Source organism: Xenopus laevis, chromosome 1L (assembly GCF_017654675.1).
Source record: "Xenopus laevis strain J_2021 chromosome 1L, Xenopus_laevis_v10.1, whole genome shotgun sequence".
Lineage (NCBI taxonomy): Eukaryota > Metazoa > Chordata > Amphibia > Anura > Pipidae > Xenopus > Xenopus laevis.
Window position 1 is genome coordinate 27,348,001 of NC_054371.1, and position 18,129 is coordinate 27,366,129.

Below are 18,129 nucleotides of genomic sequence, written 5' to 3' on the forward strand. Positions count from 1 at the left end.
GCTGATAAACTCTATAGAAAATAATGCTGTTATACAGAGCTAATCTGTCATCTGCTCTTTAAACTGTGCCAGTTAGCCCTATTTTAATTGTCTTCTTTGCTACACAGCAGCTTATAGATAGATAGATGGATAGATGGATAGATGGATAGATGGATGGATAGATGGATAGATGGATAGATGGATAGATGGATAGATGGATAGATGGATAGATGGATAGAGAGAGAGATGGATAGAGAGAGAGATTGAGAGATTGAGAGATTGAGAGATTGAGAGATTGAGAGATTGAGAGATTGAGAGATTGAGAGATTGATAGATTGATTGATAGATTGATAGATAGAGAGATTGATAGATAGAGAGATTGATAGAGAGAGAGATAGAGAGAGAGATATAGAGTGATAGATATAGATTGATGATAGATAGATAGATAGATAGCAATACAGATAGACAGATCGAGATAGATAAATATAAAATAACAAAAAAACGCACTCGACAGGCACTTTGAGAAAGGCTTTAGGATAGGCCAAAATGTCAGTCCTTACCTTTTAAAAAATAAATAATGTTGAAGTTTTAAGACCTGTGAGTGCGGGTCATTTTCTATGGATATATATATATATTCCATGAACTCGAAATTTGACCAATCGAAATGTATTAAAAAAAAAATCTAATTTTTCAAACTTGGGTGAATAGGATAGGCCTGAAAACTCGAATTGAATTTGATTCGCGTCTTAAAAACTCGGTTAGAGTTCTTTCTCCGAAAAAAAACTTGAATGTCCAGAAGACTGCAAACAACTCCAAAATGATCCGTAGATGTCTCCCATTGACTTCAAACAGCAATTCAGCAGTTTTTTTGTGGCGAATAGTAGAATTTGAGTTCTTAAAGGGCCAGAGTATGATAAATCTCGAAAATCTAATTCAAATTTTTTTAAAAACTCGTATCGAATTTGAATAAATCTCTAGTCAAATTTGACAGTTTTGACCATTAAAAAACTCAAAAGTTGAATTTCAAATTTTCAATTCGACCCTTGATAAATCTGCCCCTGAGTCTTGGTCAATACCAGCAGTATATTCTCCTGAGTTTAGATATTGAATGTATGTTTTCGGTTAGTTTTTTTTTTTTTTCCCTTCCAAATACAATGCAAGCTTTTCTGAAGATATCTGGCGCCCCCTCGTGGGGGGATTCTTGTTAGTGTAGTGGCACATTGCTGAACTCACAGGTACACTGGATAATGCTTTACCCTTCGTGTTAAATAAAAATGGAAAATTTCAGCTAAGTTCTTAAAGTTACGTACAGGGGTTATATGCTACTGGTTGTATGCATTTTAGCATATATGTTTGTAAGTCATCCAAAGGCGTTACCTTATGTTTTCCCTCCTTCCAGATCTGCACAGAATAATGACTGTCTGAGCTTGCTTTACTCTTATTTTTCTTGCATTTCTGTAGCGCATTATACATTGTGCAGCAAACACAAACATCCCTTGGAGATTCCCAGTAGGGTATTAAGTACATTTGTCTCTTAAAGGAATTGTTCAGTGTAAAGATAAAAACTGGGTAAGTAATAATAATAATAATTATAATAATAAATAATAATAATAATGTGCAAAATAAATAATGTATCTAATATAGTTAGTTAGGCAAAAATGTAATGTATAAAGACTGGAGTGACTGGATTTGTAACATTATAGCCAGAACACTACTTCCTGCTTTTCAGCTCTCTTGGTTTCCACTGATTGGTTACCAGGCAGTAACCAATCAGTGACCAATCAGTGACTTGAAGGGAAGTCACATGGGTCATTACTGTTGCTTTTGAATCTGAGCTGAATGCTGAGGATCAATTGTAAACTCACTGAACAGTTATGTCTAGAGTTGCCACCTTTTAAAATAATGTTTACCGGCAGGTGGAGGGGGCGGGGTTAAAAGGGCGGGATGTGATGATAAAGGGGGCGGGACCGTGACGCGCTATTGGCTGGCCTGGTCGTGATGTCAAAGGGGTGGAGCCAAACGCGCAAATTTGGCAAGAAGCCCAGGAAAAAAGGTACTTTGGAGCAGACTGGGGGCAGGCCACTGGCTTTTTTAGGTGTATTACAAATTTACCGGCAGCTACATTGCCGGTAAATTTGTAATACCGGCCCCGGCCTTGGCTGGTGTTTTACCGGCTAGGCCGGTAAAATACCGGCCGGGTGGCAACACTAGTTATGTCCCATGTGGCCCCCCTTATAGTCGCTGACTAACCAGAGTTAGAGAGCTGAAAAGCAGGAAGTAGTGTTCTGTTCTGTTACGTTACACATCCAGTCTCTCCAGCCTTTATACATTACATATTTGGCTAACTAACTATATTAGAAACATTTTTTATTTTGCACAGCCTATCTATTTACCCAGTTTTTATTTTTACACTGAACTGTTCCTTTAAATATTAGTTAGATATAAAGCTTTGTGTTGCTGCTGCATGTCTCTGTTACAACCCCTTGATTGGATATAAAATAAGAAACCCTCTTATGTGTTGTACTTATGGCTACATTCATTGTGGCAGGGCAGGTGCCTATTTTTGTGTTTATAGTAGACCAATTTGGGCTAATGTTAGACCTGTAGACGACAATCCGGCCCAATGCCCCACCCAGTTTATGAAACAGGCATTTTAGCTAGAAATCCACCCTTTACAGTCTAATTCCATTCATGCATGGTTGTGCACATGAGAAGTATCTCCTCTGGTGAAGGGAACATGGGGAGGCACATTTATCAGTTTTTTTTTTGTTTTTTTTTTAAACTCCCTTAAATTAGTTTGAATTCGAAATTTATTAATAAAATTGAATTGTAAAAACTCGGGCAAATTGAAACAAACCGAAAACTCGAATCGAATTAGATTCAAATTCGATTTGAGTTATTTCTCAGGAAAAAAACTCAAATGTCAGGAAGGCTGCAAACATCTCCAAATTGCTCGCTGGACCTCTCCCATTAACGTATACAGCAATTCGGCAGGTTTTAGGTGTTTTAGGTGGTGCTCTTAAAGGAACAGAGCATGATAAATCTCGAAAATCGAATTCAAAATTTTTTTTAAAAAAACTTGAATGGAGTTTGCATAATTCCCTAGTCAAATTTGACAGTTTTGATCATGAAAAAAATTTCAATTCGACCCCTAATAAATTTGCCCCTTAGCGTGGTGTTGGTCTCAAAGGTGCACTGTGGGCAGTTGGCATGATGATAGATACAACAAGTGCCCATACTTTTGCAGATATAGACCACTAAGTTGGCAGGCTACTGGCCAGTATATGGGCCTTCAATTGGAAAACTCAAAATTGGTGAAAAAGACCCACCAGTAGTAAATACTGTAGCAATAATAGTTTTTTTAATTTTTTAAATTTAAAAATGTTTACTAGGACATGTGTAGCCTAACATGTTTTATGCCAAATGGGCTTTTTGGCACGAAACTTGTTAGGCTACACATGGCCTAATAAACATTTTTAAATTTTGTAACTATTATTGCTACTGTATTTACTACTGGTGGGTCTTTTTCACCAATTTAGAATTTTCGAATTTTTGGCAACCCTAATTTGCATATGCAAATTAAGATCCGGAATGGATTCGGCCAAATCCAAATCCTGCTGATAAAGGCAGAATCCTGCCCGAATCCCAACCGAATCCTGTATTCGGTGCATCCCTAGTAAGTATACATACCAAGTTACAAAAAAATATATACCGTGCGGTAACCAAATACACACTGTGATTGTTGTAATAGGGCCAGTTTTTTTTTTCTTCTTCTTTTTACAAGGGTTTGGTCAGCCAATTCTGCATACATAACTTAAGGTCCCCATAGACGCAAAGATTTTTTGACGGTGAACGATTGATTACAGTGCAATCCGACCAATCCATCAAATTATCATGCGGTTAGTGGGAATCGAACAATCGTGCATCTTACGAATTTTGTCCGACATCTGTCAGAAAATTGACCGGACAGGTTAAAAAAATTTTATTGGCCCCAGTGCAATCTATCTATGTTTGCAGGGCCAAGCAGTCAAATTGATTGGGAGGCATTTCATAATGACCCAAAACATTCAGCCAAAGCAACCCAGGAGTTTATTAAAGCATAGAAGTGGAATACTGTTGAATGGCCAAGTCAGTCACCTGATCTGAACCCAATTGAGCAGCATTTCACTTGTTGAAGACTAAACTTGGGACAGAAAGACCCACAAACAAACAGCAAGTGAAAGCCGCTGCAGTAAAGGCCTGGCAGATCATTAAAAAGGAGGAAACCCTGAATCTGGTGATGTCCATGAGTTCAAGACTTCAGGCTGTCATTGGCAGCAAAGGGTATTAGAAATGAACTTTTTATTTTGTTTTTTAATTTGTCCAATTGCTTTTGAGCCCCTGAAATGAAGTGATTGTGTTATAACAAGGCTTTTGTTCCTCACATTTTTCTGCAATCTTTTTGTTCAACCCACTGAATTAAAGCTGAAAGTCTGCATCTGAGTTGTGTCATTTAAAATTCATTGTAGTAATGTACAGAACCAAAATTAGAAAAGCTTTCTCTGTCCAAATATTTATGAGCCTAACTGTATGTATTGCTACTGAAAGCAGTGTTTGTCCCTTTCTATTCTCTGCCCTGGTGGCTCAGTCTGTTGATACAATGTAAAGCTGGCCATAGACGTACAGATTTACCTTCATATCGAACGAACGATCGGTGCCATCTCCCGACCTGCCACTAACCATTCAGATCAAATAAAGTAGTAAAAGAACAGATCAGCCGATGTTCTGCCCCTGACAGCAATCGTATGAAAGTTACGTCCGATAAAAGCTGGTGACTGACTGATATCGTCAGAGATATTATCGGCAGCCGACAGAAATCTTCTAACCTGTCCGATTGTCTGGTGCTTATGATTAAGGGCAGCTGTGCCCGAAACGCGTCAAGCGAAACCATGCAGCGTATGTTTTAAATGGACAAATAAAGATTCGGCTTTTAACAGATGGCCCGGTGTGCGGATCTTCACTTTTTCTCCCTTCCCTTGATTGTCAGAATGACCAACCGCAATTGACACTCCACACACAGATTTGCGCTATAAAATCTTTGCATCTATGGCCAGCTTATGACAAGGCAGCTGATTAACAGACCTGACTGCTGCTGGGGAACTAAAACTTTTGCAACATTGATTAAAAAAAAAACAAGCAGCAAATGCTGCTTTCAATAGCAACTGTTTTTGCTAATAACTTTAAAAGCGCTGAAAAGTTTTGATAAAGGTACACTGGAAAGTTGCTTAGAATTCTGGTTTCTTTTATTAGGCAACATTTTATTTTGGGAGTTTGCTTGCCCTTTACCAATGATTAAACGGCCTACTGCTATTCTATGGGAGGGAAATGATGTGCGTGTGACCAGTTTTCTGATCTGCAGTTCATATGTTTATATACAAAAGTCAAACTCATAGGCCTTTCTCTCTCCTAGATCATTAACATTGGCAAGCTGAAGGATTTCCTCCTGGAGCACAGGAAAGATTACATCAATGCTTGCAGGTCAGTACAACAATGTTTATATGTTCAAATGCACTGCTCCTGCCTGAAATCTGTTTTGTTGTTCCTTCAAATAATAGTAATGCTTCAGTTCTCAAGTACGATTAAATCAGGCTCATGTGACAAGTCATTATCAAATGATTTTAAGGGTGCACTGAACCCCCTTCCCCTTTAAATCTGGAGGGGATTTGTCTTCAGTCCCACAGATCCCAACTGTGACTGCCATAGAAACTCACATACCTGTCCCAGTCCTGAACTGCAGCTCTGTCCATGGTACTGAAGGAAACTGAACTCTATTGGCTGTGTTTCTATATTCCCATCGTTGCTTCTACAAATTCACTTCAATGGGTAGTGAGCCTCGTGGAGAAGTTAATGTACATCTCAAACTAGGGATACACCAAATCCACTATTTTGGATTCGGCCAAACCCCCAAACCCAAATTCAGCCAAATACCGAACTGAAGCCGAATCCTAATTTGCATATGCAAATTAGGGGTGGGAAGGGAAAATAATTTTTTACTTCCTTGTTTTGTGAAAAAAGTCACGCAATTTCCCTCCCCAGCCCTAATTTGCATATGCAAATTAGGATTTGGATTCGGTTCGACTGGGCAGAAGGATTTGGCCGAATCCGAATCCTCCTGAAATAGGCCGAATCCCGAACCGAATCCTGGATTCGGTGCATCCCTATCTCAAACCTTTAATACAAATAGAACTGAACAAAACCCTTAGGATTAACTTTTTGTATGTTATAGAATGGCCAATTCTAAGCAACTTTTCAATTGGTCTACATTATTATTTTTTTATATATAGTTTTTGAATTATTTGCCACCTTCTTCTGACTCTTTCCAGCTTTCAAAAAGGGGTCATGACCCCCATTTGAAAAACAAATTCTCTGTAAGGCAATACTGACCCCATCTAAAAAACAAATGCTCTGTAAGGCTGCACATTTCTTGTAATTACTCCTTTTTATTACTCTTCTTTTTATTCAGGCCTCTCCTATTCATATTCCAGTCTTTTATTCAAATGTATGATCGCTAGGGTAATTTGGACCCTAGCAACCAGACTGCTGAAATTACAAACTGGAGAGCTGCTGAATAAAAAGCTAAATAACTCAAAAACCACAAATAATAAAGAATGAAAACCAATTGCAAATTGTCTCAGAATATCCCTCTTTACATCATACTAAATGTTAACTCAAAGGTGAACAACCACTTTAAAAACAAATCATCGTTAGAGGATGCAACATCTGGGGTAGAACTTGAACCCCCTGTAATGAACCAGCCAAATATAATAACCCCTCTCTCAAGCATTTTAATAAAATGTCCTGTAAGCGTGTTTGTGAAACGGAGACACAGTCAGTATATAAGAGGGAATGTGCAATTCCTTAGATATAATTGTAGCACAGAACACTTTTCCAACCCTCAGTGGTTTAAGTGTTTATCTGTTGGTGCAACAGGATTCCCAAGCTTTGGAAGGTTTTCAAGCCTTTATGTGCTGTTGCTGCAGACAAATTTGTTTCTGTGGTCTCTCCGGTGTCCCACTGAGAAATCTGGATAATTCTGTAGTTTGTCTTGGGTTTTGCTGGAATATCACACAGGCATGTGCATGGTCTGACTCCTTTTCATCCAGTTTTCTGAGATGTTCTCCTTTATCAGGACATGTTCTCAAATGGAAATATTTTCCAAAACTGAAAGGCAAATGTTTTAAAGAATTTTTTGTCCTGTAATTGTTACCTAACTGGATGGGACTAGTGGACATGTCAACTAGTGATGTGTGGGCCGACTCAAAACCCATGGGACTCACGGGTTTACTTGCCGGTCGGGCAGGTTCGGGCTGGCTACCAGAAAAAATCAGGTCATGACAGCTCTGCCCCTTCAATTTGTAGACTCACATTTGCGGGGTGGGTGCTGGTCTATAAATAGGGGCAGATTCAATAAAGGGTGAATTAATGAATTTTCGGCTTCCAGGATATGATGTCACCGACATAAGATTGAAGAGGATGTAGCTTCATCTTAACAGTTCAAGAGTAGGTAATTAGGTTAGAGGTCCGCGCTTGTATTTGAAAGAGGATCAGCTGCACCAATTAAAAGGTGGATACCACTTGTAAGTAATAAAATGAAAAAAGGGGGTTGTTGGTGCGCTAGTTCGATATAATCCCGATACCTAAAGAAAAGAAAAATCCCAATAGTGTTTTAACCTCGTAAGGGGAGGTAATATGCACTTCGGAACTACTCACTTAGTTTGTAGGATTATTCGTGTTGAAATATGCGGCAGTGTTCTTGGCAGAGTTCGGTCTGTTTCCGTAGCGTACCAACAGGAGAGATCTAGATAGTGTAGAACTGACATCATAAGGTGTAAGCGGAAATGATTAGTTGCGCTTACCAGATGTAGGAGATAAAGAGTAGCTTATATCGAAGATTGCAAGGAACCCTTGGTTGTCACGTTCGTCGGGCAGTTGTAGATTTCTTATGCTGGAACTGAAGCGATGTTGTCGGCTCTGGTTCACAGTGTCGGCTGTGCTGCCGGGAATCCACTTGCTCCTCGTGTCAAACCCTGGTGGCCATGTCAATAATCACTACATGTACTTCAAGTATCATCCGGGATTAATACCACAAATCAATGGTATAATAAGATAATAATTTATTAATAAAACAAGTTTACAGAGCCTGGTCCAGTTCGCCTGGTCTGAGGTGGCGAAGTAAACTTTAGTAAAAAGTCGTCTGGCGATAGGGTGTGAACTTAAGCTAGAGACGATCTCTTTCTTTAGCCAATTGTCCTCTACGTCTGTTGTGTGAATTGGAGATGTCCCTGCGGATGGGATTTCTGGCAAATTTACACTAGCGACGGCCACTTCACACTTTAATGAATCTGCCCCATAGGGTTGGGAGGGTGCGGGTTGAGTGAAACGCAACCCACACGTCACTAATGTCCACCCCTTGTATCCTCTCCCTATGGCCACATTTTAGAGGCACTGCATCCGCCTGTCAGTGTACACACATGGCAGATTTTAGCGTGAAAATACGTACTTTAAGTGGCAGATTTTTCAAAGGTCAAATTTCTAATTCATGTGAATTTTTTTTTACTCAAAATGGGAGGTTATTTAAGAATAAAAATTGATTGAATTCAAAACGATCGAATAGGAACAATCTGAAAATTCGATTCGTATTCGAATCGTGTTTTCTCTCTGTAAAAAAGACCTCTGCCATTGACTTCTTCTTGAACTCTACAGGATTTAGGTGGCGAATAGTTGAGTTGTTCCCAGTGTCAAAGTATGATAAATCTTGAATTCGAGTTTGGATTATTCCCAATTCGAATTTATGAGTTTTGACCAAAAATCCAACTCAAAAATTAGCTGCACTTCATTCTATAGACAGAATGGATTCAATGTTTTCTTCCCAATGTGTGACATTAGCCTACATGTTGTTGGAGTACAGCTATAGATGGATAGCATCTTCCGAATAAAAACATGTATTTACTCCTGACCTGCTCGTCAATTTCCGACTATGAACCGGTCGAGGAAGTTGTCAGAATGTTTAGGAAAAGGTTTAGGAAAGGTGTGAAAAAAGTTATCCAATGTTTCTAATATTTTTCCTAACAAGAGGAACATCCGACCTGCCTGCTTTCGTTCTCCTCGACTGGATCGCAGTCAGAAACTGACCAGCAGGTGGCGCTGTTGTTACAAAATACATTCATATTAAAAATACATATTTTTCTTACTATCTTGAAATCTTAAAAACAATAATAATAATGTAAATGGCAAATGTGCTTAGAATAGCACTATCATCAATTTTACCTTCACGTATTTTAAAGGTTTACTTAAAAAGTCACTATCATTGGAAAAATTTATTAAAAGTGCTGCTCCAGCTGAATTCTGCCCTCAAATCAGTTTCTCAAAAGAGCAAACAGATTTTTTTATATTTAATTTTGAAATCTGACATGGTGGCATGGAAATCTGACATATTGTCATTTTTCTAGCTGCCCCAAGTCATGTGACTTGTGCTCTGATAAACTTCAGTCACTCTAAACTGCTGTACTGCAAGTTGGAGTGATATCACCCCCTCCCCCCCAGCAGCCTAACAACAGAACAATGGGAAGGTAACCAGATAGCAGCTCCCTAACACAAACAAGATATGTAAAAATACGAAGTAATGGGGAAAGGTATTGGAACTGGCCTCCTCCACCGCCAGTTATACGTATAGCAAAAAAAAAAAGAAAAGCCAATACCTTGATCAAATGTGGGGTGTTCCCAAATTTATTGTAGTGCTCCAGACACGTGAGTCATGTTCAGACGTTTCGGGACAAACAACTGCCTGACTGACATGAGGAAGGGCAGTTGTTTGTCCTGAAACGTCTGAACATGACTCACGTGTCTGGAGCACTACAATAAATTTGGGAACACCCCACATTTGATCAAGGTATTGGCTTTTCACTTTTTTTGCTGCCCTAACACAAGATAACAGCTCCCTGGTAGATCTAAGAACAACGCTCAATAGTAAAATCCAGGTCCCACATCGACACATTCAGTTAAATTGAGTAGGAGAAACAACAGCCTGCCATAAAGCAGTTCCATCCTAAAGTGCTGGCTCTTTCTGAAAGCACATGACCAGGCAAAATGACCTGAGATGCACCTACTCACCAATATTACAACTAAAAAAAATACACTTGCTGTTTCAGGAATTAAACTTTATATTGTAGAGTGAATTATTTGCAGTGTAATTTAGAATTAAAGACTACATCATAAAAATCATGACAGAATTCCTTTAATCTTTGACAACATTTATAGATAACACCAGGGATTCTTAGCACTGTCGAAACACATGCGGGACTGACTTTGGCATGAACATATATTGCTTAGCTTTTCTGTGCCATAACTGGAACGTTTTATGATTGTGAGAGACTTTGTATAACTTTTTCATGATGGAGGACAGCTCTCTATCTTCTGACTGGATTACTGTCAGAAATCTGACCAGCAGGTGGCACTGTTGTAAGACAATTCATTAGATCAGTTGTATATATATAATTATACATCAGGTTAACATTCATTTATTTTAAAGGTTTACATTTTCCTTTCAGATGTTCAGATTGCCGCGAAGACATACAATGCAAATGATAGTGTGCTCCTTATAAACATAGGTCAAACAACACAGACATTTCACTGCTTGAAGACTAGAAGAAACGCAAAGCAAAATGTCACATTACCCTTGATAATGCAGAGCTTATTTAATGAGATGACATTGCGAGAGGTTGAAGCAACAGTGCATAAAGATGTGGATGTGGATATATTCAGGTTTGGGGATGTTTCACCTACTATGGAGATGGTGACTTGAACCATGTCCAAAGAGAAGTACAACTGTTGTACAGACTACAGAGGATGCATCACTTCCACTTTAAAATAATTTTGCCACCAGAAGAATGATACCAAATATAATATAAGCTGTCAGTCCTACTGTTAGTCCAACAAGCAATAAGTACTGACTGGCAAGGCTTTCCCTCTGTACCCAGCACTAAATATCCTTAGGAACATCTGAAAAGGGGAAAGGCGAAACAGTGTAAGATAAAGTGACTCTCCTTGGGATCCTTTAAAGAGTGTTGCAATAATATATTTTATAAATAGCATGTAAAATCAATATCAATCTGATGAAGGCACTGATCATAGCGAATATTGCATTTTACATGGCGGTATTGGCAGTGTTATTACTTAATCTTACCTGAAAGTCACCAGTTGAGTTAAAGGTGTAAGTCCATAACTAAACACCAGAGGCTGCTGTTGCACAAAAGACCAAATGACTTTCAGTAACAAAGCTTTCTAAACTGTGCTTTAGAGAAAACCCTAAAAAGACCTCAATCAGCCATTTTTTGCACTTTGCACACTGCATTCTGCCCTTCTTTATTGATATAAGTCTCTACTTTTCTTTTTGGGCAGATTTGTATTGGTAAGGGTTGGGGAGGGGGGCTTTATTTAGATGCACTAATTAAAGGGTTGGTTCACCTTTCAGTTAACATTTATAAAGTTAAAGAAGGGCTACTTTTAAGTAACTCTTCAATTGGTTTTCATTATATACTTTTTATGGGTTTTTTTATTTGCCTTTTTACATTTTTTTTACTGTTTCTCCAAATCCTTGTGTTCAGGTATGGGACCTGTTATCCAGAATACTCGGGTACCAGGGATTTCCCAGATAAGGGATCTTTCTGTAATTTGCATCTCCATACCTTAAAGGGGTTGTTCACATTAGAGTTAATGTTTAGTATAATGTAGAGAGACAATTTTGAGACAATTTGCATTTGGTTTTCATTTTATTTGTGGGTTTACAGTTATTTTTTATTAATCAACTCTCCAGTTTGCAGTGGCAGCAATCTGGTTTTTAGGGTCCAAATGACCCTAGCAAACACGCGTTGATTTGAATAAGAGACTGGACTATGAATAGGAAAGGCCTGAATAGGAAAGGCCTGAATAGGAAAGGCCTGAATAGAAAGATGAGTAATAAAAAGTAGCAATAACAGTACATTTGTAGCCTTACAGAGCATTTGTTTTTTAGATGCTATCAATGACCCCCATATGAAAGCAGGAAAGAGTCTGAAGAAGGAGGCAAATAATTCATAAACTATAGGAAAAAAAATAATGAAGACCAATTGAAAAGTTTTGAATTGGCCATTCTATAACATACTAAAAGTTAGCATAAAGTGAACCAGCCTGTTAAGTCTACTTAAAGGAAAACTATACCCCCAAAATGAACAGTTAAGCAACAGATAGTTCATATCATATTAAGTGGCATATTAAAGAATCTTACCAAACTGGAATATATATTTAAGTAAATATTGCCCTTTTACATCTCTTGCCTTGAGCCACCATTTCGTGATGGTCTGTGTGCTGCCTCAGAGATCACCTGACCAGAAATACTGCAACTCTAACTGTAACAGGAAGAAGTGAGGAAGCAAAAGACATAACTCTGTCTGTTAATTGGCTCATGTGACCTAACATGTATGGTTTGTTGGTTTGTTTGTGAGTACAGTGAATCCTATGATCCCAGGGGGCGGCCCTTATTTTTTAAAATGGCAATTTTCTATTTATGATTACCCAATGGCACATACTACTAGAAAAGTATATTATTATGAAAATGGGTTATTTACATGAAGCAGGATCTTACATTTTATGCAATATCTTTTTATAGAGACCTACATTGTTTGGGGGGGGTATAGTTTTCCTTTAAAGGTCATGTAAAGGCAAAAACATAAAATCCCATTTTTACTTTCTTTTATGAAAAAGAAACCTATCTCCAATATACTTTAATTAAAAAATATGTCCCGTTTTTATAAGAAACCTGACTGTATGTAGTGAAATTCTCCCTTCATTTACTGCTGTGTATAGGAATTGTCAGACGGTCCCTAACTGCTGAGCAGGGAAACAATCATACTTATGAACAGCAGGGGGAGCCCCCGCCTTACTTCCCAGCCATGCAGAACTCAAGCAGATTTGTTTATGATGATCCCTAAGCAGCCCAGACCACACTGAGCATGTGCACAGTCTTAGTCTTGCAAAGATGTATAACAAAGTTACAAGATGGTGACCCCCTGTAGCCAACTTTGAAAGAATAAATTGTTAGTTTGATTAGGCTTGTGGTGCAGTAAATTCATGTTTTTATTTAGTATACAAAATACAGCATTTCTAGCCTTATTCTATTTTAGACTTTACATCCCCTTAAAATAACATTTAAACATGAATTATACCCAATAGAGTTGTTATGCTTCCTATAAGCACTAATTATATCTTAGCTGGGATCAAGTACAAACTACTGTTTTAATATTACAGAGAAAAAGGAAACCATCTTTAAAAATTTTGAAAATCCACTGATAAAAAAGCTTTTTCCATAGCTGCTTTGTAATGTGCTGTGTCCTTAAACTTAAAGGGGTTGTTCACCTTCAAACACCTAGTTGTTTTCAGATAGTTCACCAGAAATAACGATCCTTTCCAATGCTTTTTATTTTCTATATGTGATGCTTTGTCTAATATTGAAGTCTATAGTGTCATTTTCACCTGGGAGGGGGGGTCGCCAACCCTGTAAACTGTTCTAAATTTAAACATTTAGTTGATACATTTGTTATCTTTGTCCCTGCTGAGCAGAATCTCTGGGTTTCATTACAGGCAGCTGTTAGACTTGATACAATTGTTGCTGATACTCCAGAGATGCTGCTGAGAAATGTATCAACTCAATGTTGCAAAACTGTAACAGTTCAGAATCTGCACCTGAATTACTGAGCTGCCAGACTGAAACACCAGCGACAGGGACATGGAAATGGAAAGTAATTGAAAAAAGTATTTATTTCTGGTGAACAGTCTGAAATCAATTGAACTGAAAAAAGTGTTTGGAAGGTGAACAACCCCTTTAAAAGTACTTGTTGCACCCCTACTCGCAAGCTGTTTGCCGAACTAGAAAATGGGGTGGATAGACCAAGTAATGAAAATGCCATCACAAGATCAGAAGATAGCAATGGGAAAAAATGTTAGTGACACACACCATTTTTCCTATTACCTAATTTCTTACCTGGACTGGAAATGAAAGCAATATTCTTAAATTTTTCATGTCAAAATGGGGGGCCCAGATTGCTGTTAAGGGGAGGGGTTTGGATGGATCAGATGCTATTGAGCAGGTTGAGTGAATGGCTAAGTGGGCATAAGGGGCCCCATAATTCCCTACAGTACCACTAAATAAGCAAGAGGATAAAACTGATGCCTCGCAGTGATCTGATTTCTGGTTGGCAGGGTCTGTGACCCCGACAACCAGACTAAACTGGCAAACTTTTGCTCAGTGTGTGGCGCCTTCTCATTCAGAATGATCAGTGGGTGATATTACTATAATGGCAGTCAGACCTTATAATCTGGTTGACTGTGGAATTTCTGCTTGTACAGGTGCAAGGTTCTTAATTAGCAGCAGTTAAAGGAACACTATACCCCCCAAAATGAATACTTGAGTAACAGTTTATATCAAATTAAGTGGCATATTAAAGAATCTTACCAAACACACACACATATATATATATATATATATATATATATATATATATATATATATATATTTAAATAAATATTGCTCTTTTACATCTCTTGCCTTGAACCACCATTTCGTGACTCTATCTGTGCTGCCTCAGAGATCACCTGACCAGAAATACTACAACACTAACTGTAACAGGAAGAAGTGAGGAAGCAAAAGACATAACTCTGTCTGTTAATTGGCTCATGTGACCTAACATGTATGGTTTGTTTGTGTGCACCATGAATCCTATGATCCCAGGGAGTGGCCCTTATTTTTTAAAATGGCAGTTTTCTATTTATTAGCCCAATTACCCAATGGCACATACTACTAAATAAGTATATTATTATGAAAATGGTTTATTTACATGAAGCAGGGTTTTACATAGAAGCTGTTTTATGCAATATCTTTTTATAGAGACCTACATTGTTTGAGGGGTATAGTTTTCCTTTTATAAAAGCATAATATCCCCAAGCAATCCAATGTTCCGTTGTGTTCATACCTAGCGCTGTTGTACAGCCGAAAACTAAAGTTCTATAGAATTGGAAAGAAAATAAAATTCTTCTTGATAAAAATGATTCCGTGATTTCTCTGGGACATGTCACCCCCATCTTTGCTATTCACTAGCGCACAAAGCTATTTCTTTCTGCCTGTGCAATTTGATCCTTCGCGTCCTCCGTCTCTCGTGACGCGTGCCACAACATATTGCTCGCCTGGCACATTTAATTTTACAGCTGACTGGTGTAGATACTTCAAAAACGCTAAAGGAAAATGAAAGCGGCCCTTCTTTTATCAGTGCCTATATTGTATTGAGGATCAATGTTCTGTATCTGGAAAACTGCTTGAAAAACCCCCATCATGTTTATTAGTGTTTTGTCTGCATCAGGGATGTCTGGCCTGCCCCCTCTATGCCAACTCCATAGGCTTTCTAACAAATTTCTGATCGAAGGAAAATCGTTCGATCAATGGATTAAAATCCTTCGAAACGGTCAATTCGAAGGATTTAATCGTTCGATCATAGGAAATGCGGTAAATCCTTTGACTTCGATATTCGAAGTCGAAGGATTTTCCTTCGACGGTCAAATACCGATTAAACCTCGATATTCAACCATCAGTAAATGTGCCCCCAAGTATTGTATTTCTGCCTTTTCATAAAAATATACAGATATGGGACCTATTATCCAGAATGCTTGGGACATGAGGTTTTCCGTAATTAGGATCATTATACCTTGTCTACTAGGAAATCATGTAAACATTAAAGGGTTGTTTACCTTTAAAGTAAATATTAATATGATGTAGAGAGTGATATTCTGAGAGACACTTTGCAATTGGTTTTAATTTTTTATTGTTTGTGGTTTATGTGTTATTTAACTTTTTATTCAGCAGCTCTCCAGTTTGCAATTTCAGCAATCTGGTTGATAGGATCCAAATAATCCTAGCAACCATGCATTGATTTAAATGAGAGACTGGAAAATGAATAGCAGAGGCCTGAATAGAAAGACAAGTAATAAAAAGTAGCAGTAACTATATATTTGTAGCCTTACAGATCATATGTTGTTTAAATGGGGTCAGTGACCCCCATTTTAAAGTTGGAGAGAGTCAGAAGAAAAAGGCAATTAATTTAAAAACTATAAAAAATGAATAACGAAGGTCAATTGAAAAGTTGAAGGTGAACCCACCGCTTTAAATAAACCCAATAGGCTGGTTTTGCTTCCAATAAGGATTAATTATATCTTAGTTTGGATCAATAACATGCTGCTGTTTTATTATGACAGAGAAAAAGGAAATGTTTAAAATTTTGGATTATTTGGATATAATGGAGTCTGTGGGAGACGGCCTTTCTGTAATTTGGAGCTTTCGGATCCCAAACCTGTTTATATAAATGCCTGGCATATCTGTTGGAGTGTGTCTGGCATCAGGTACAGGAATATCTACACAAATAGCAACTGAATGAATATTAACCGAGGGCAGGGCTGATGCCCTAATCCATTAATCAATCTAATACTCTATGGTTAGACTTACAAAAGAATCATTGTTTTCCAGTTTCTTTACCGCAGCATATTTATACAAGTTTCATTGCTCTCTTTATTCCAGTTCAGAACATGCAGACTTACTAAATTTGCAATAATTACTAACATTATTGCTGTGTCTGTTGTGGTAATTCTAGAATCTAGATAAAGGATTGCATTGTGCTGTTACTGTGTATCGACCCTGATAATCCTTATTTACAGTATACTTAGGAGAACTCGTGTTTTTGCACTTTAGCTCGGCTTTTTATTGGGCCTGCTGTGACTCAACACTATTCTAATCGCTTCTTCCCATCTTGCGGATTAACCACGGAATAAATTGCTATTTCAGCTTTAGTAGCTAGCTGTTAATAACAACTAATCATTTAAAATATCCTGTGGAAATATTTGCCGGGAAATGAATGGCTTAATTCTGCTTAAGAATATTGGCCTTGTTCTTTCTTAAAGTGGGGGCTTCTTTACTATTGGAAGGCTCCATGTCCAATCTTAAAAATCTCAACCTCTATTTATAGTACATCGTGTACTAAGAGTCCAACGTTTTGGTCCTTATTATGACCTTTCTGAAACCGGTATAGAAGTTTCAACTGTGCACCCCAATATAAAAAAGATATTTGGCCTTTGGAGTTTGTCCGAACCAAATCCAAATTTCCTTGTAAAACAATGTGGACAAAGTTTATTCCATTTCCATATCTGCGCGTTTAGATCCACAAGGGACCGTCATCAGGAGATGTCCGTTCCTGATGCTGGTGCCTTGTGGATCGAAATGCGTAGATATGGAGATGGAATAAACTTTGTCTACATTGTTTTACAAGAAACCCATGCCGTGAGTGCTTTCTTCTATTGGACTGTATGATGTTTGGTGAGCACCCGGCCTTTAGTATTACGATTGGTGAGTGCTGATACACAGTGTATAAATAAATATATATATTTATTTTTTTAAATTCATGTATGCTTGAGGGATGTGTAGGTGAGCACCGGTGTGATGATTAGGAGCTAACTTAAAATATACTGTATATATAGAATATAAATGTAACAATACAAGGCTGTTTAACAATGAATTTGAACGTTTCTGGAGGTAATCCATAACGAAGGGAGGGTGAATACCCCTTAGTTGTTGATACTTTTGGTGATGTAATAAATGGGGTAAGCTCCCCAACAGCATAATTTGAATTTGTGCGGATCTCTATATAATACACAAAAGCCATGAATAACTTATATTATGTAAATTATATCCTTATAAACAGTGAGTTCTGATGTCATCAGTTATGAACGGTGAGTTCTGATGTAATTTCTGTCTCATGACTCACTAAAACTTGTGTATTATAATAAATAAAGTACTCCCAGTTGCAAAATATGAGGATATTAGAAGTTACCTCGGAGTTCCATGACCTGTATAAAAACACTCGGCCTTAGGCCTCGTACTTTTATATGGTCATGAAACTCCTGGGTAACTTATAATATCATTAAATTTTACAAGAGGGGGTACTTTATTCACTATATATTCTACAGTAGCCATGGAGGCAGCCATTCAAAGCTGAAAAAGGAGAAAAGGCACAGGTTACACAGCAGATAACAGATAAACTC

At 37.9% G+C, this 18,129-nt stretch overlaps 1 protein-coding gene across 2 annotated transcripts in view; it reads left to right on the forward strand.

Annotated features, from left to right (window-relative positions):
* Positions 1-18,129, forward strand: part of stx18.L (syntaxin 18 L homeolog) — a 153,597-nt gene that overhangs the window by 49,490 nt on the left and 85,978 nt on the right. For both annotated transcript variants that reach the window (XM_018250399.2, NM_001096210.1), the window contains exon 2: positions 5,429-5,496. In XM_018250399.2, the coding sequence (XP_018105888.1) occupies positions 5,429-5,496 (68 nt within the window). The remainder of the gene's footprint in view (positions 1-5,428; positions 5,497-18,129) is intronic.